The 20,164-nt window shown below is 45.2% G+C and overlaps 1 protein-coding gene across 1 annotated transcript in view; it reads left to right on the top strand.

Moving 5' to 3' along the window:
- The first annotated feature begins 2,904 nt into the window (after window positions 1-2,904).
- Window positions 2,905-20,164, top strand: part of LOC307038375 (protein NLRC3-like) — a 42,712-nt gene continuing 25,452 nt past the window's right edge. Inside the window, exons 1-3 of the mRNA XM_079696277.1 lie at window positions 2,905-2,947; window positions 4,367-4,521; window positions 11,647-11,751. Coding sequence (XP_079552403.1) covers window positions 4,394-4,521; window positions 11,647-11,751 — 233 coding nt within the window. The 5' untranslated portion in view covers window positions 2,905-2,947; window positions 4,367-4,393. The remainder of the gene's footprint in view (window positions 2,948-4,366; window positions 4,522-11,646; window positions 11,752-20,164) is intronic.

Here is a 20,164-nt window from a genome sequence, read left to right as displayed (position 1 = left end):
ATAATAGATACAAACATAGAGAGTACATACCTTTCCCGAAGTTCATAATCAGGGTCTGATTGTGGCTGGAGTAGATCCTCCTCTTCTGACGGAGAGTCAGCAAACACCATTTCCACTGCGTCTTCAAGCTTATACAGCCTCTTTCTGGGTGCCATTATTTGCTCAAAGAAATCCTAAAAGCAAATAAATCTTTGTCCTTGTAATATTCTTTTCTGTTGCCTGCTATTGTCTCTGTCGTCTCTGTGTTCTCTGTTCGCTGGGTTCGTCGCTGTGTTGCTGTGGTGCTGTGGGACTGCGGTGCTGGTGCTGGTGCTGCTGCGTCATGTGTGGAAAATAGCCGCTACTGGCATTATTTATACTATGCAGGATCCTATCTCTGGAACCCATTGGTCGATTTGGGTGATTGACACCTTTTCTGAACCGTTAGAGCCAATAGAATCGAGTGGCAGTTAGTAAGTCCCGCTGAACACTTACGTGGAGGAGTAAGAGGTTTGCGTAAACCTCGTGGGAGACAGCATTAGCCCCGGACTGAAAAACGTTATACCTACTCTGCTGCCATGAATGTAATGATAGATTATCAGGAACAATTCTGAAGTGACTAAGAGACATTGGATTAACCTTTAGCAGCGTTCTTATTCCCTTGAACACGACTTTTGATCACAAAACAGCAACGGTAAGACATAGTTATTCTTATGGTTTAGAAAACTGTTGTTTTCTTGCTCTGTTCTGGCTCAGTGAGTTTGTGTCGTGCAGTGATGATACTTATATCAAAAATAATCTGTGGAGTATCATCTTTCAGATTATATGTAGATTGTGCTGAACATATTAAGTTTTAAAGATCATTTTTGCTAGTTAGCACTGGAAGTAGCATCAGCCCGTTTTCGCTAAGGGCTAATGCTAACGCTTCTTGTGAGACTTGTGTTTTGTTTCGGTAAAAACTGCTCATATCGTCAGGTAGCTGAGTTTCTTCACGTTAATTGAGTATGAGACATTCATAGGTTTTTAAATGTTAAGAAGCCCTGAGACACAGTTTCGTGAGAAAAATAAATGCTGCCCAGGTACCGGGGTCTCTCGGGCTTAACAGGTTAAACAGTCGTGGTAGATACCTTGTTTGTTTTAAACATCGTAAATACACAAACAACAATGCGTACTTACAAGTTGTGTACCCGAATCTCCCTCTGGTCCAAACAAAGTAGGAACAGCATTGTCCTTCAGTGTCCTACGCCGTGCATATCCGGCATGAATCGCTACAATGTTTGCGAAGCTTTGGTCCGTGAAATGCCGCGCACACAGTACAATACCGGCTCGAACATCTGAAGGAACAGTGTTAACAAGAAATGTCAATCACTGACTTCGTCGTGGTTCTGCCCTCGGTAGGGCATACATTGAAGATTTCCCCTCACAAGACAGGAAACATACCCTCGTTGGCATGACTGGATACAGTTTTGAACTGAACTTGAGCGTCCAACAGTATATATATGTTTGACTGGCAGAGGGTGCGGCCATAGCTCTGGGCATGGCTACTGGGTATCCCTACGTAGCGATACCCAGGAAGAAAACATTGGAAATCCAACAAGGCATTTTGGGGAGGTCTTTTCTGTGTTAGAGTTTTACTCGCTGCAGGGTGTACTTCGAGGGTATTTGACTCTGCAGACCGTTTACATGGATAAAAACCTTCATAACACACAAGGGGACGGGTAATAACCGAATAAGCATAACATGGGACCTTTAAAACATTCTTTGAGACTTCATCATCTGGTTCAAATTTCAATAAATGTAATTTGTATAATCACTCTTTTGTCTTTATTCTACATGAAAGTGTTAGAGATTCCATTCAAATCTGTTGATTATTCAGATCTTCCTCAAGCTAGGAATAGTATGTTGAATTTGTAATGCTAAATGTATATCATTTTCTCACACGATAAAGAATGAGACAACACAGTTTTTATCCATTTTGTATGAATGCTTCAGCTCTTCAGACCAACATAGTAAGATGTGAGCATGTTTCTAATTGTGTTGGTATGCAGCCTAGGTTTAATAAAGCAAATCAAGTTGGAATAAAGTATAAACTACACAACACAAGTCTAATGCACAGCAATCCATAAGATAAGTCCGATATCTTCATGAAACTCCCCAGGAGGCACCAACACAAACGCGGCCGAGTGGACTCCGGAGTTTGCTGCAGGAGTTGCACTGTATGATCTGTGGTGTAGTGGGCTGTCACTCAAAAACTGAGTAGCCAATGGGGACGCACCCCTGAAAGTCCCGCCCACCTGGGACGTTTGTGTCAAAATCGAAAACAAAAAATGAGGGAGCGCAAACGAGAAGAGCTGCAGCGAGAGCAAAAGTCTGATCATTGAGAAAGAAGAACAAGAACTGCAAACAAAAATATATGTTAAAACAAAGAAAAAAGACTTACAGTTTACATGATTACACAAATGATTTGTTTGCAATTTATAGTTTTATTTTTTAAATTAAATGTATTTTGCTTGACTCAGTTTTTTTTTCTCTTAAACTCTTTGCTTGATTCTGAGAAAGTGTTGCTTTATCTTTATGAAACAAAACTAATCCCATATAACTCTCCCATACACACGCAAACACTTCAGAGACATGTTCTGTGTATATCTGGACCTATAATATATTGATAAAAAATAGTATAATAAGGGACCTTTAAGTGAGGTTTGGAATGCAGGATGTTTACTGGGTGATTTTCACACTTTGGTATTCATATGTTTATTTCAATAACTTTGTTGATCTTGTTTTTAGCTCTATTTGTTATCTCACTGAACAGAGTCCCTGTATGGGAACTGGTTCAGCTGATAAGGCTGGTTATGAATCAAGAGGAGGATCTGCAGACAGGAAGGGAAGTTGAAATTGAAAGTAATAAGTCAGACTTGTCAGACTGCCAGACGCCATTTTAAAGCTCGAGGAGCAGGAGGAGAACAGGGTGAGTGTTAACACAAGGATCTGCTTTTTAACATATTATTTACTCTGTTTTACTGGATGTCAGAACATCAGCGTCCTAGAGTCCAAACAGACTTCTACAAGTGGTGTGAACTTTATTATTTCCTGTTTTCTGATTCATCAAAGTGACATAACATGCGACAGCCCAGCGCAGTCAAAAGAGCGGCCTGTCTGAAGTCTGACTGATTTGATGTATTTTAAACAAGTGTTAAACTTTCCTGTCGGCTCCCAGACCGTAGTGGAGGAAGCAGGGGTGACTCTCTGCAGTCTTCCAGGGCCGAAGCAACAAACTTCGGGTTCAATAACCCACTTTTCAATAAGGCAGACAGGCGAGCTCTTCTTTGGGAGGCCGTTGCATTTATTAAGGTCTTTGTTACAGATTTAACTTTGAAGACACTCGACAGACATTTGCTGCTGTTTCGTTCACTTCAAAAACACACACCACCGCTCGCTCTCTCTCCCTCGCTCTACCATGCGCACACTAGTGATGTGTCGGTCACGAGCCGGCGAGCCGTTTTTTTTGTTTTGTTAAGTAATACAAGACAGAATGATGATGATGATGATGATGATGATGATCATCTCCGCGCTACAGCTGCTCCGTGCATGCATGCAGTGACATGTAACATCCAAGGATTAGAGACGGTTGGATGCTGCTGTTTTGAGCATTGCAATATATTTATTTTCACTATGTTATTTATTTATTCTTATCCTTAGGCTCAGCAAAGATTTGATGTCAGCTGTTGCTGTCTTTATTTCTATAGTTAATAGTTACTGAAATAGAGCCCTGCTGTTTTGTCAGGGCCTTTTCTTTAAATATAATTTTAAAATGTCGATACAGTAGCCCCTTTTTTTTCATTGGGTGGTATCAGAGAGTTACAAGGGTCTGTCAATGCAATGAAAACATTTGGCCACAGCAAATCATTTATATTAAACATGTCATTTTTACTTTTGAATACTTCAGTACAAAGGATGTATTGAATAATTTAAGTGATATATGTGTACACATATAAATCATTCATTAGTCAAAACAGGGCTACATTTGATTTAATTATAAAAGGAATAATATGTGGTAAACTGAAGAGCCGTTTGGGAGCCGAAAGAGCCGGCTCTTCTTGGTGAGCCGAGCCGAATGATCCGGCTCACCAAGAAGAGCCGCAATTCCCATCACTAGCGCACACATGCACGCGCCACCCCTCTCTCTCTCTCTCTCTCTCTCTCTCTCTCTCTCTCTCTCTCTCTCTCTCTCTCTCTCTCTCTCTCTCTCTCTCTCTCTCTCTCTCTCTCTTAAAGGGACAGCTGCCTGACTCTGCATAACCCGAATGCACAAGTTTATTATTATGATGGTTATGATTGAAACAAGCGTGTTATTATAGTGTGTGTGTGTGTGTGTGTGTGTCTTCAGTGTTACTGGTTTATCTCTCTGGAGAAGATGAGTGGTTTTAAAGATGAGGAAGAGGACACATCTCCAGTCTCCAGCTGTCTGTCTCTGAAGAGTGACTGGTCTAAAGAGTGGAATCCTCCAGACTTCAGTGATGAACCTGGACCCTCAGACACAAAGTAAGAGTTTCTGCTGTAACCTGACCTGAAGAGGATCCAGTTTTTATGTTATCTGATCATCTAAACTGTTCTTTAATGATCACAGTAAAGAAACTTAGTAACAAAGTTGAAACTCTTGATCCCTGGCGTCAACAGCGATTGTAAATAATCTACATACAGACAGAAGTCAAGAAGTAATAATAATAATAATAATGCATTTTATTTATATAGCGCTTTTCACGACTCAAAGACGCTTTACAATATGAGGGAGGGTAGACAAACAAGGACAGGCAAACAAGTAAGTATAGTAAAATAAATAAAAAGGCAGTCAAGAGGAAATTGATTGAGAGGAGGGGGGCTTATGGGTAGGCAGAGTTGAAAAGATGTGTTTTGAGGCGGGACTGAAAGACTGTGAGGGACTCAGAGTCACGGAGATCTTGGGGGAGGGAATTCCAGAGCCTAGGAGCTGCCACTGAGAAGGCTCTGCCCCCAAAGCTCCAGAGTGTGGATGTGGGAATGGATAGGAGTCCGGCTGCGGTGGATCTGAGGGACCGTGGGGGTTGATAAGGAGTGAGAAGGTTTGTGAGATAAGGGGGGGCCAGATGGTGGAGTGCTTTGTAGGTGAGGACCATAGTTTTGTAATTGATGCGATGGGAGACAGGAAGCCAGTGGAGCTCTTTGAGGACTGGGCTGATGTGATGCCATGATTTGGCATGTGTGAGGAGACGTGCAGCTGCATTTTGAACCCGTTGGAGTCTGTTGAGGGATGTAGTGCTGATGCCGTAAAGAAGTGAGTTGCAGTAGTCAAGGCGGGAGGAAATGAAGGCATGGATTAGTCGTTCGCCTGCGGGGCGGGTGAGAGAGGGTAGGATTTTTGCAATATTGCGGAGGTGGAAAAATGAGGTTTTGACTGTTTGGCGGATGTGAGGTTCGAGGGAGAGGGTGGGGTCAAAGATTACGCCAAGGTTGCGTGCCTGATTGGAGGGGGAAACAATGGTGCCATCGATGGTGAGTGTTATGTTAGTGACCTTGCTGAGGGTGGATTTGGAGCCAATTAGGAGGAGTTCTGTTTTGTTGCTGTTCAGTTTGAGGAGGTTATGTTGCATCCAAGTTTTAATAGCTGTCAGACAGGAATCGATGTGGGTAAGGGGTGGGTTATGGAGGGATTTGGTGCTGAGGTAGATCTGAGTGTCATCAGCATAGCAGTGGAAGTCCAGGTTGAAGTGGCGGAGTATCTGACCGAGGGGCAGGATGTAAATGATGAAGAGGAGGGGTCCAAGTACTGATCCTTGAGGAACACCTTGGGTGACTGAAGCTGTGGCAGAGGAGTGGTTGGGGAGGGAGATGAAGTGGGATCGTTCAGTGAGGTAGGACTGGAGCCATCTGAGTGCAATACCTTCAATACCAATGTCCCTGAGTCGGGTGAGCAGGATGTTGTGGCTCACGGTATCGAAGGCTGCACTCAGGTCGAGGAGGATGAGAATATTGAGGGAACCAGTGTCAGCAGAGGTGAGGAGGTCATTGAGGACTTTGACGAGTGCAGTTTCTGTACTGTGGTGAGGACGAAATCCAGACTGAAGGGGTTCATAAAGCTGGTTGGTTTGGAGATGGCAGTGAATTTGATTGGCTACAATGCGTTCTAGAGTTTTTGAGAGGAATGGTAGGTTGGAGATGGAGCGGTAATTAGTGAGGGAGGAGGGATCAAGACCAGGTTTTTTGAGGATTGGAGTAACGGCAGCAGTTTTGAAGGCAGAGGGGACGGTTCCATGGGACAGCGAGGAGTTGAAAAGGTTAGCAAGATAGGGGCAGAGGACGGGGAGGCAGGACTTCAGGAGAGGAGTGGGTAGAGGGTCAAGGGGGCAGGTTGTGGGATTTGAGGAACCGATCAGATGGAGTATTTCAATTGGGGTAACGAGGTTGAACTGGGAAAGGCGGCGCTGGGGAGGAGGAGTCAGGAGGTCAAGGGAGATGGGGGGAGAAATGGTAGCGGTGGAGGTTGGGGGAGATGCTTGTATATCAGATGGAGCTGAGAAGGAGTGGTTAATGGCGTTAATTTTGTCTGCGAAAAACTGGAGGAATGAGCTGCAAGTAGCGGAAGTAGAAGTAGGGAGGTTATCAGCACAGGGTTTGAAGAGCTTGTTAACTGTGGAGAAGAGGGTCCTGGGGTTACGGGAGGGGTCAGTGAAGATGTTGGAGAGGTAGGCAGATTTAGCGGCAATAAGAGCATCTCTGTATGCATTGAGATGGAGTTTGTAGCTTATGTAATGGACTGTGAGGGAGGATTTCTTTGAAAGACGTTCAAGTTGGCGGCCTCGCTGCTTCATTTTACGCAGTGCGGGTGTGAACCAGGGTGAGGAGTTCTTGAAAGTAACAGTTTTATTTTTGAGGGGGGCTAAAGTGTTGAGGGAGGTGAGTAGGGTGGAGTTGAGGTGGTTGAGCAGATCGTCAGGGGAGCTGAGGGTTGCGTCCAGGGGGAGATTAGACGATAGCAGTTCAGAGAGATGGTTATGGTCAATGGAATGTAGATTACGGAAGGTGATGTTTCTGGGTGGGCAGGGGCTTCGGGTGGGGGAGGCAATGGTGAATTGTATGAGTTTGTGGTCGGAGAGGGGAAATGGGCAAGGGTGGAGGTCAATCACTGGGAGGTTGGTAGAGCAGACGAGATCAAGAATGTGTCCTTTCTCATGGGTGGGGAAGGTGACATGTTGGGTGATAGAGAAATTGTCCAGTAGGGTTGTGAATTCGGATGCCAGCTTGCAGGTGGGTGAGTCAATGTGAATGTTGAGGTCACCAAGTAGTAACAGACGTTGAGAGAGGGATGAGGCAAGTGTAAGGAATTCAGTGAAATCGGAGAGGAAGGAGGGATGAGGTTTAGGAGGCCGGTAGATGAGGATGACTGTCAGTGAAGGAGGGGCTTTGAAGGCAATGAATTCAAAGGATGATACTGAGGGGAGGGTTAGTTCTGTGATCTGGATGTTCTGATTGTGGATTACAGCAAGGCCGCCACAACGGCGGGAGGGGCGGGGTTTAGTGATGTAATTAAAGCCAGGGGGGGATGTTTGGTTGAGGGAGAAGAAGTCATCGGGCTGTTGCCAGGTTTCGGTGAGCAGAAGGAAATCAAGGGATTTTTCCAAGATTAGTTCCAAGAAGTAGACACCATGTTCACATGACTTTTCAGATCCTCTTCAGTTGTACTCACATTATCCACTGTAGATGCTCGTGAGAGAGCATCAGCAAGTATCAGCTGCTTTCCAGGTGTGTAGATCAGCTCAGTCATATCTCTGCATCTTCATCATAAATTCTTTTTAATGATGGATACAAGTGGACGATGATCTGTCTCTACTGTGAATGAAGGTAGGCCATAAATGTAGCTGTGGAACTTCTCCAAGCCATAAACCAGTCCCAGACATTCTTTTTCTATTTGAGCATATCTGCACTCAGTCTGTGTCATTGACCTGGAAGCATAGGCCACTGGTTTCCAATGCTCGCCTTCAACATGTAGGAGCACTGCGCCTATTCCATCCTTTGAAGCATCTGTTGAAACTTTAATCTTCTTTGTTGGGTCAAAGAATGTCAATACAGGTGCAGTTGTCAGTGTCTGTCTGAGTGTTTTCCACTCTTGCTCATGTTTGGCTGTCCATTTAAAGTGGACCCAGTGCTTGAATTGGGCCGGTACTCACCGGTACGCAGTACCGGCACTTCTGATTTTTACCCATGTGATACCGGCACTTCTTACTGAGTACCGGCAAGGTGCCGGTACTCAGTAAAATGCCGGTACTCAGCCGCCGGCAATATACGTATATATTGTAAACGCAACGCAGCGCAAATGTGGGTCTGACTCTGCCTCACAGAGGGTGACTGGCTGTCTACATGACGTGGCCTGCCGACATTGCCACTTTCATACAGATCATACTAATGCCCTCGATTGGTCTCTGTGTGTCATTCAAGCTCGGGAGGGTGTGTGTTGGTGTATGTGTGGCGCGAGCGAGCGAGAAAGCGCGCGCACCGGTTACGTGTATTGTTGTTAGCATCTGGTGCTAGCTAGCTGCGCTAACGGATATAAGGAGCTGTTTCAACAACAAGGTGGAGGGAGAGTCCTTTGCTGTCAGACTGAGAGGCTGATAACTACAGCTCTGGTGAGGTAAATTACTCTCTGAGTCTTTAGATAGTTAACGTAGTTTAAGTTATCTCAGTGGGTCTCAAACGGTTCGGTCACCGTTTATGTAAACACATATTTCCATTTGAGGGGGTAGTGATTAGTAAAATATGCATGAATAATACAAACAAAATGTTAACTAGGTGAAAAAAGGTAAGATAAATTTGTTGAGAGCTAAAACTAGTCTTTGCTGTTGCCTCAAAGAGGAGCAGGGGGGAGAGGAGGGAGACAGGAGAGGCCGATTCAGGAGCCCAGACACACTCACAACTATAAATGAACCAAAAACAAATAAATAAACAAGTTTCAATGTTTTTTCATATTGGATATTGTATGTTATTGGTTATGGCCATGTACTTATGATTTTATGATTATTTAAATGTATACATTTTTGTTTCATATGGGTGTAGTCTCTTTATTTCCCCCTCAAAGTGCACCAGATTGATGCATTTAAGTCCAACATTTAAAAAAAAATCTTACCGGGGGAGCATGCCCCCGGACCCCCCTATAGGATTTGAGGCCCGGCCCCACTGTTCCCAAATAGATTTGCAATTTTTTTAAAATAGTAACCCATCTCCATATGTTTCTTTTTGGGTAGTAGATTTAAACTAGAGGGCTATCACTTTGTGCAGCAACGCTATTGACAAATAAATCCAGCAAAATGGCACAAAAAACTGGTAGTGGCCTCAGGGACGAGGAGTCATTTAACCAGCCAGTAGGAGTCAAGCTTTACTTTCTTTTATATCCATAAAGAAAAAGTAAATCTGTTTACAGTTGTTTCATTATGGATGTTGAGAGATATCCTTATATCTCTTCATTTTGCTCTCAAATTGCACCAGATTGATGCATCTAACTTCAATATTTAAAAAAAAATGTTCCCGGGGGAACATACCCCCGGACCCCCCTAGACTAGAGGGTGCACCCCCTCTAATCTCAGATGCACCCTGAGTCATTTTGTTTAAGTACAGTGAGCCTTTCTAAAATATACAGTAAAGAGACAAACCCACCAGCATTATAGGATATACTATGACTTTGTGCCAAATACTTGTTGCTGATTTTTTATTCCAATTCAAGCACTGCCTATCATGCTATATTCAAACAATATATTATAGGGAGGGGAGCGTGCTCTGAGATCAGCTGCTGGGCTGCAGCGGGGAGAAGAGGGGGAGAAAAAGAGATCTCCGTCCTCCGTGTTTTATTCTTATAGAAGTAAGAAGAGAAGAAACGGGGCAGAAACCCTCCTTTTTACGCAGCGGTCCAGACATAGACATCAAACGGCGACACATATTCAGTTGCCAGTTCCTTTGGCATTAGAGCAGGGATATCTAGATACTTTCCAAGGTTTGACAAAATGAATTGTGCTACTTTTAAAGCAAGCAACGATGTTTTCAAATCTGTAATCAAAGAGGTCCTCAAAAACACTATTGAAGCAGTTCCTGCCATTGCTACGTTAGTTCAAACAGTAACAACGGACTATTTTTTCCTGATCAGCCAGTCTGTGTTCTTTTCCCCAGAATGACCGCCTCGCTGCACATTATCCCTTACATATGATTATATAGAGTCATTATTCATTTGTTTTAAAGCAGGAGGCGCAGACGATTGCCTCGAGGAGGGAGGAAAAGAGCCACAGCGGAGGATAAACAGAAGGGCAACTATGGCAACCATGCAAGGGAAGTCTTCTTCGCTGCTTTTGTGGCAGACTACAGCACCACTTATAGGCCTGGCATATGTACTACAGCGTCTCCAGCGCTTTCGAGCAGCGATGGCCGGCCGTGGCCCAACCTCTCATTCCCCTGATAGGTGGAGAATTGACCAATAGCCATAGCGTCACTTTACTGACGTCAGTAAAGTGTTCAAATCTGGATCAGTCTGTATCAGATCCGTTGAAAAAATGTCTCACTTAAATCATCGTCTTCCACTATGTTTACAGACTTTCCTTTCTTTCTCTCTTTTCCTTTTGAGAACGACTGCTTAGCAAAATGGTACTGGCCCTGGCAATTCGAGCATTTCTTACCAAATGCCGGACACTGTCGTGGTTTGTACTGCGAGCCGCGTCTGTGCGCTGAATGTCCCTTCTTCCGACCGCTGTGCGCGCCGCGTCTGTGCGCGCCATTTGTCTTGGCTGGAGACCGCACCAACTGCTGCGCCATCATTCACGTTAGCCGCGCCCGCCATCTCGCTGAAATTCCTGACGTGCATTTGGGACAGCTCGCTTGCATGGCAGATGTTTAGAACTGCTTCACACGTCAGCTCCGTTTCCCTTAGCAGCCTTTCTCTGACCTTTTTATCCTCCACGCCAAAAACGATCTGGTCCCGTATCATGGAGTCCCTCAGCGTAGCAAAGTTGCATGACTGTGCTTTTAGCTTCAGGTCAGTCAGAAAGCTATCAAAAGGCTCATGCTGCTGCACACGTGAACGGAATACATATCTCTCGTATGTTTCGTTCTTTCTGGGAGAGCAGTGGGCATCACATTTCTCGAGCACTTTATCCAGTGTGTTTTTATCAGCCTGCTCTTCATACACAAAAGTATTGTACACTTCTATCGCCTGTGGGCCTGCTATAGTTAGCAGTAGCGCTACCTTCCTAGCATCCGGCTTAGTTTCCAGTCCCATGGCCGCGATGTAAAGCTGGAACTGCTGCTTGAAGGTCCGCCAGTTGCTGTCGACATTTCCCAAAAGTTTTAGCGTCTCCGGTGGCTTTAATGAATCCATGTCGCAACTCCTCACTTAATGTGTTTTTATTTTACATCATCATTTATTGCTGGTACCATGTTTAGTTTGTTGGTCTATTGATGAACTGACTCGTGCTCCGTGCTAAAGTCTTAGCCATCTTTAATCAAGTGGTCTTGTTCAGCTCTTTTACCTTACATATGGATTTAAACATAGATCACAACTATGTGGCGACACCTTGTGGTAGGAGTGTGTATCTATCTAATCAACACACTGCTCTCTGAATGAACTAATGATGTTTAAAACATGTGTTGTTTCCACAGACAGAGAGCAGAGTCTCCAGTCCCCAGCTGTCTGTCTCTGAAGAGTGACCGGTCTAAATACTATCCTATAAACTTCAGTAATGAACCTGGACCCTCAGACACAAAGTAAGAGTTCCTGCTGTAACCTGACCTGAAGAGGATCCAGTTTTTATATAATCTAATATATTAAACTGTTCTTTAATAATATCATGTGTGCAGTATAGTACAGAACAAAGGCAGCAGAGTTCAGCAAGCTAACGTTATTTGAGGATATTTCAATATGCACTTATAGCATCATTGTATCAGTGGCATATAGGGGTGTAACGGTTCACAGAAGTCACGGTTCGGTTCATACCTCGGTTTGGGGGTCACGGTTCGGTACGGTTTCGGTACAACAAGGAAAAGCAAAAAAAAGTCCCAAATGCATAATTTTTTTTTGGTATGAAAATAAGGAACTCTAACATTTGGAATCATTAACTGTACTACATAGTTAAAAACAAACCAGAAACAGTAACACACACACTCAGATGGTCATATTATTTATAATGGCTGATGTCAAACAGAAAGGTTAAATAAGCTGTACAACTAAAAAGAATGTCTTGAAAATATTAAAATAAATAATAAGAAAGTGTTTCAATCACAATCAATAAAAGGCAATACAGAACTGTATAACATCTCCTGATGTCAAAATATAAAATAAATACAATGATAAATATAAAACTAAATAAAATCTGTACCTTTAAGAGCAATGTCTAACATGTGTAATTAACTTGTGAGTGTGTGAGGTCATTATGCCTAACTAAAGGTACTCAAGCTTTACTCTATTTTCAAGTTTTTCTTCAAAAAGATGAGTTTGTCTACGTTGTCAATAGTGAGAGCAGATCTGTTGGCGGTAACTATGTCACCTGCCGTCGAGAAAACCCTCTCCCTGGGGACTGAGACTGACTCGGAGGTGATTGAGCATGTTTGACGTGTTACCACTAGCATACCGCACCGCTGTCGAACAACGCCGACACACCGCCCTCGTTCGATCCACCACTCGCACCCCATCGTTATTGTAGTCCACAGTGAACCCGAAATGTTCCCACACAGCTGATTTAAAAGAAGCAGGTGAGTTCTAGCTCCTGTGCGTTCTGTGAACTCGCCAATCGCCATAGCTGCTAACTTTTCTTCTTCATGTATTGTGTTGGTTTTGTTGTGTTTTCTTCTTGTTCTTCATTTGTTATTTACGGGCGGCTGGCTTTTAGGCGCAATACCGCCCCCTGGATTATATATAGTGTAATACTGCCCTGAGTGACAGACTTTTTTCCCACTCGTAAAAAAAGACTGCATGTGCTGAACTGTGACGTCCGAACCGTGACGGTACGGGACGAATACGGATACCGTTAAACCCCTAGTGGCATAACATGGTTTTAAATGCAAAGATATTGATAAATACTCACTAGAAGCTAAATATATCGTCCAAAACATGATTTACTATTTGGGCATGTTTATGATATGTATTTTAAAGATGTTTCTTAATAATAATAATAATAATAATAATAATAATAATACATAATATTTATATAGCGCCTTTCACGAAACCCAAGGTCGCTTCACAAGTCGGGCAGGGGGGGGCAGTAGGGGAAAAGAGGCAGACAGGTCAGGGAGGGGGGGGCAAGCAAGTAGCGGAAAAATAAAAATAAACCTATCAAACTAACTATATAGTGGGGAAAGCCTTGGTGAAAAGGTGCGTTTTGAGGGCTTTTTTGAAAGTGTCCAAGGTTGGGGCGCTGCGGATTTCGGGGGGGAGAGAGTTCCAGAGGGTGGGGGATGCTACACTGAAAGCTCTGTCACCGAAAGTCCGCAACCTGGTGCGGGGGGTAGAGAGGAGATCCTGTCCAGACGATCGGAGCTTCCGGGATGGAGTGTGGTGGCGGAGAAGGTCAGACAGGTATTGGGGGGCGAGGGCATGGAGGCATTTGTAGGTCAGAAGAAGGAGTTTATATGTGATACGGTGCTTGACTGGGAGCCAGTGGAGGTGGATGAGGGTGGGGGTGATGTGCTGCCAGGGCTTGGTGTGATCGAGCACCCTGGCAGCCGAGTTCTGCACATACTGGAGCCTGTCCAGGGCTTTACTGGGAACCCCGAACAGGACTCCGTTGCAGTAGTCCAACCGGGAGGAGACGAATGCATGGATGAGGGTCTCGGCCACGGAATCGGAGAGTGATGGTCATAGATGGGAGATGTTCCTGAGGTGATAGAAGGCAGACTTGGTGACAGATTTGATATGTGACTGAAATGAGAGAGTTGAGTCAAGGATGACACCCAGGTTACGGACTTCAGGAGACGGGGAGATGGAACAGCCGTCAATGTGGAGGATGAGATCCCCAACCTTCCGGAGCAGTGCCTTGGGGGCCACAACCATGAGCTCAGTCTTCTTACTGTTGAGTTTGAGTAGATTTGCTGTCATCCAGGTTTTTATGGCATGGAGACAATTGACCAGAGACTGTGGAGGGAGCTGGGCAGATGGTGAGGTGCTGAGATAGAGCTGAGTGTCATCAGCGTAGCAGTGGAAATTGAGACCGAAGTGACGTATGATCTGGCCAAGGGGGAGCATGTAAATGGTGAAAAGTAGGGGACCAAGCACGGAGCCTTGGGGGACACCATGGTTGACTGGGGCCGGGGGGGAGGATGAACCGCTGATGCTGACAAACTGAGCCCTGGTTGAGAGATAGGACTGAAACCATGACAGAGCTGTGCCAGTGATGCCAAGGCTGTCGGAGAGGCATTTCAGGAGGACTGTATGAGAAACGGTGTCAAAGGCCGCAGAGAGGTCGAGGAGGATGAGAATACTGATTTGTCCGGAGTCAGCAGCGAGAAGGAGGTCATTAGTGATCTTGAGGAGGGCGGTCTCTGTGCTGTGATGTGCTCTGTAGGCTGACTGTAGGGGTTCGTAGAGCTCATGGTTGGACAGATGTTGATGAAGCTGGGCGGCGACTCAATCAATCAATCAATCAATCAATCAATGTTTATTTATATAGCCCAATATCACAAATGTTACATTTGTCTCAGTGGTCTTCACAGTTTGTACAGAATATCAGTATGACAATACGACACCCTCTGTCCTTAGACCCTCTGTCCTTAGACCCTCACATCGTACAAGGAAAAACTTCCAGAGAAAACCCACAGTTTAAAGGGGAACATGGAGAAACCTCAGGGAGAGCAACAGAGGAGGGATCCCTCTCCCAGGACGGACAGACGTGCAATAGATGCCGTGTGTAAATTGAAAAGATAATACATTTGCAACATAGGTAGACCAAATGTTTGGAAATGCATGTGTGTATAATAGGAAGATGAATCCACGAGTATATCCATCCAGGACTTATGATCCAGGACCACAGCCACGACTCAAGATCCAGGACTCGCAATCCATGACACAGGACCGCAGGATCATCCATGACTCCGGATCCCGGCGTATATAGACACCAAAAAGAAAGAAATTTGGGGAAGCTGGGTTAATCGGAACATGAGAGTACACAGGTATAGACAGAGAGAAGGAATAAGTAAGATGTCCCCCGACAAACTAAGCCTATATGAGCAAAACTAGGGGCTGAATCTAATCAGCCCTAACTATAAGCTTTATCAAAAAGGAAGGTCTTAAGCGCACTCTTAAAAACGGATAGGGTGTCTGCCGCCCGAACACAAACTGGAAGCTGATTCCACAAAAGTGGAGCTTGATAAGAAAAGGCTCTGGCTCCCATTGTACTTTTAGAGACTCTAGGAACAACCACAGCCCTGCATTCTTGGAACGCAATGCCCTAGTAGGACAATAGGGTATAATGAGTTCTTTAAGGTAAGAAGGCGCCTGCCCATTAAGGGCTTTGTAGGCGAGAAGAAAAAATTAAAATTCTATCCTGTGTTCTATAGGGAGCCAGTGTAAGGCAGCCAGAACAGGAGTAATGTGGTCCCTTTTCCTAACTCTGGTTAGTACACGAGCTGCAGCATTTTGAATCAGCTGAAGCGACTTGACTGACTTCTTGGTACACCCTGATAATAAGGAGTTACAATAATCCAGCCTTGAAGTAACAAATGCATGGACTAGTTTCTCTGCATCGTTTTGAGGCAAGATATGCCTGATTTTTGCAATGTTACGTAGATGGAAGTAGGCGGTCCTTGAAATTGATTTTATGTGGGTGTTAAAGGATAAATCCTGATCAAATATAACACCAAGATTCCTTACAGTCTCACTGGAGGCCAAATTAATGCCATCCATAGTTAATATATCTTTAGATAATTTGTTTCATAGATTCTTCGAGCCAAGTAAAATAACTTCAGTTTTGGTCGTGTTTAACATAAAAAAATGTAAGGTCATCCACGTTTTTAAGTCCTTGAGGCAGTCTTGAATTTTATTTAGATGATTAATTTCATCAGGCTTGATTGATAAATATAGTTGAGTATCATCCGCATAACAATGAAAGTTTACAAAATGATTCCTTATAATATTGCCTAACGGAAGCATATATAGGGTGAACAAAATAGGTCCAAGCACTGAGCCCTGTGGCACTCCATGGCTAACTTTGGTTTGCATGGAAGATTCATCGTTGACACGTACAAACTGAGAGCGTTCAGATAGATAGGACCTAAACCAGCCTAAAGCAGTTCCCTGTATGCCAACTAAGTGCTCTAGTCTTTGCAATAGGATATCATGGTCGATAGTATCAAATGCAGCACTAAGATCGAGCAAGACAAGAATAGAGACAAGTCCCTTGTCTGAGGCTATTAGAATGTCATTTGTGACTTTAACCAGAGCTGTCTCTGTGCTATGTTGTGTTCTAAAGCCAGACTGAAAATCTTCAAATAAATCATAGTTTTTTAAGTAATCACACAGCTGTTTTGCGACTGCTTTCTCAAGAATTTTTGAGAGGAACGGAAGATTAGAAATAGGTCTATAGTTGGCTAAAACCTCTGGATCGAGGTTGTGCTTTTTAAGAAGCGGTTTTATTTAGCGACTGCTCTTTCCAAGGTTTTACTAAGGAAAGGAAGGTTGGAGATCGGTCGGTAGTTGTTCAGCTCCTCAGGGTCAAGACCAGGCTTCTTGAGGATGGGAGTGATGGAGGCGGTTTTGAAGCAGGAGGGAACTATTCCAGATGACAGAGAGGAGTTGATGATGTCTGTTATGATGGGGCAGAGGGTGGGAAGGCAGGCCTTGACCAGCACCGTGGGCATGGGGTCAAGGGAGCAGGTGGAGGCCTTAGCATTGGTCACCAGCTTCGAGACCAGTGGAACATCCACTGGGGAGAAGGAGGAGAGAGAGCATTGGGGATTGAGGGGTTGAGCTGGGAGTGTGCATTTCTGTGTCAGGGGCCAGTGCAGAGAGGGGGAGGGGGCGGGCACCAGGAGTTGTTGATGAATGGAGATCACCTTAGCCTGAAAAAAGTTGAGGAATTTGGAGCAGAGGTCAGGAGCTTCAGCAGTGTACGTGGCAGGGAGGGGGTGGAGCAGTCGGTTGATGGTGGAGAACAAGGATCTGGGGTGATTTTGTTGTGAAGTGATGAGGGAGGAGTAGTAGGCGGTCTTGGTCTTGGAGAGAGCCTCCTTGTAGGACCTCACATGGTCCACCAAGGCCATACAATGGACGGTGAGGCCAGTTCGTCTGGAAAGCCGCTCCAGCCGACGACCAGTTTGCTTCATTGTGCGAAGATCAGAGGTGAACCATGGTGCCGGGCGGAGAAAAGACACCGTCCGGCTTCTGAGGGGAGCCAGAGAGTCCAGGCTGAGAGAGAGGGTAGTGTTGTAGCGGGCCACCAACACGTCCGGCGAAGTGTCGGAGAGAGCCGGGGCCATGTGGGTTATGAGGAGGTCTGATAGGGCTGATGCACTCACTGATTTGGTGTCTCTAAAGGTGATTGTGCGCCTGGGGCGCTGCCTAGGCAGGGGGATGGGGATGGTGAAGATGATGGCATGGTGGTCTGATACTGCCAGGTCTAGGCGCTGCAGGTGAGAGGGGGGGGCACCAGTGGAGCAGACTAGATCCAGCGTGTGACCTTTGGAGTGGGTGGGGCCCTGGACATGCTGTGTTATGTTGAGGCAGTCCAGAAGTGACAGAAATTCTGCGGCAAAGCTACAGCTGGTGGAGTCGACGTGGATGTTAAAATCTCCCAGCAGATAGGTGGAAGGTGATTTAGAGCAGAGAGAGGACAGAAGCTCACTCAACTCGGACATGAAGGTGGTGGAAGCTTTGGGGGGGCGGTAAATCAGGGCAACCTGAAGTAGAGGTGATCCGGAGAGCGAGAATGTAATACACTCAAATGATGTGATATGTGGAGAGGGAATCTCCCTGACCCGGATGCCTGCTCGGTGGATGACAGCCAGCCCGCCGCCGCGGCCCGTGGAGCGAGGTTTATGGAGGTAAACGTAGCCTGGGGGAGTAGCTTGGTTGAGAGCGAAGAAATCCTGCTGGTTCTGCCATGTCTCCGTTAAACATAAGAAATCAAGTTTCCTATCAATGATGATGTCATGGATGAGTAGTGCTTTATTGTTGAGGGAGCGGGTATTGAGCAGCATGAAGGTGGCTGCAGAGGAGACAGGAGGAGTGCTACTGTCAGAGCAGGCCAGGGGCTTCAAACAGCTGGTGCGCACGTAACGTGTGTTTAGATGACGTCGACAAGCAACACGGAAATGCAGAGCCGATTGTACCACAGGAATACTAGAATTTGTGTGAATAAATTTGTAGCGGGATGATCTGTGTATGTAGCGGGGGCGCTGCAAGAGTCCTGATGATCTGATGGCATCCAGGCAGACTGGTGCAGTAGAGCTGAAGAAACTCCGAAGTTGGAGAGCAGAGTATTGAAGCACCATATCCACAGCAGCTAACCGGCTAGCGACCGAGCCTCAAGCAACAGCACTCCGCGGTGCAATGATCGGAGCTAACTCACGGACAGTTCGGCCCTCAAGGCAACAGTCAATCCGGTTTAGGGATAATCCAGGTGGCGAGAGAGGTGGAAGTCCGAGCCAAAAACCCAGGGTAAAAATGGGATTCGGCGGCTGTCGATGCTAACAGCTGACAGGTAGCTAGCCCCAGACAGCTGATCTACAGAAATGGTGAGTAGCCAGATGAAAAAACTGAACAACGCGATCATCACAGTTGTGACAGAACAGTAGGCTATACAGGACTGTCTCAGAAAATTAGAATATTGTGATAAAGTTCTTTATTTTCTGTAATGCAATTAAAAAAGCAAAAATGTCATACATTCTGGATTCATTACAAATCAACTGAAATATTGCAAGCCTTTTATTATTTTAATATTGCTGATTATGGCATACAGCTTAAGAAAACTCAAATATCCTATCTCTAAATATTAGAATATCATGAAAAAGTATACTAGTAGGGTGTTCAACGAATCACTTGAATCGTCTAATTAACTCGAAACACCTGCAAGGGTTTCCTGAGCCTTGAAAAACACTCAGCTTGGTTCAGTAAACTAAATCACAAGTATGGGGAAGACTGCTGATCTGACTGCTGTCCAGAGGACCGTCATTGACACCCTCCATCAGGAGGGTAAGACACAAAAAGACATTTCTCAAAGAGCAAGCTGTTCACAGAGTGCAGTTTCAAAGCACATCCACAAAAAGTCTGTTGGAAGGGGGAAATGTGGCAGGAAACGCTGCACAACCAAGAGAGATGACCGCAGCCTTAACAGCATTGTGAAGAAGAGTCGCTTCCAGAATTTGGGGGAGCTTCAAAGACAGTGGACTGAAGCTGGAGTCCAGGTATCAAAAGTCACTGTTCACAGACGTGTCCGGGAAATGGGCTACAATAGCCGTATTCCCATGGTCAAGCCACTTCTGAACTCAAGACAACGGAAGAGGCGTCTGACTTGGGCTAAGGAAAAGAAGCACTGGACAGTTGCACAGTGGTCCAAAGTCCTCTTTTCAGACGAAAGCAAGTTTTGTATTTCATTTGGAAGTCAAGGCACCAGAGTCTGGAGAAAGGCTGGAGAGGAGCAAAATCCAAGTTGCTTGAAATCCAGTGTGAAGTTCCCACAGTCAGCGATGGTTTGGGGAGCCATGTCAGCTGCTGGTGTTGGTCCACTGTGTTTCATCAAGCCCAGAGTAAATGCAGCTGTGTACCAAGAGATTTTAGAGCACTACATGCTTCCGTCTGCTGAAAAGCTCTATGGAGATGAGGAATTCATTTTCCAGCATGATCTGGCACCTGCCCACAGTGCCAAAACCACCAGTAACTGGTGTACTGACCATGGCATTACTGTCCTCGATTGGCCTGCAAATTCCCCTGACCTGAACCCCATAGAGAATATGTGGGGTATTGTGAAGAAGAAGCTGAAAGACACCAGACCCAACAATGCTAATGAGCTAAAGGCCGCTATTGAAGCATCCTGGGCATCCATAACACCTCAGCAATGCCACAGGCTGATTGCCTCCATGCCACGCCGCATTGATGCAGTAATCCGTGCAAAAGGATTCCCAACCAAGTACTGAGTGCATTAATGGACATTTTCAAATGTTTGATTGTGTTTTGCTGTTATAAATCTTTTTT

This window comes from Notothenia rossii, assembly GCF_949606895.1.
Source record: "Notothenia rossii genome assembly, contig: SUPER_4_unloc_1, whole genome shotgun sequence".
Lineage (NCBI taxonomy): Eukaryota > Metazoa > Chordata > Actinopteri > Perciformes > Nototheniidae > Notothenia > Notothenia rossii.
Note: the sequence above shows the minus strand (reverse complement) of the source record. Positions and strands in the feature narration are given on the sequence as shown.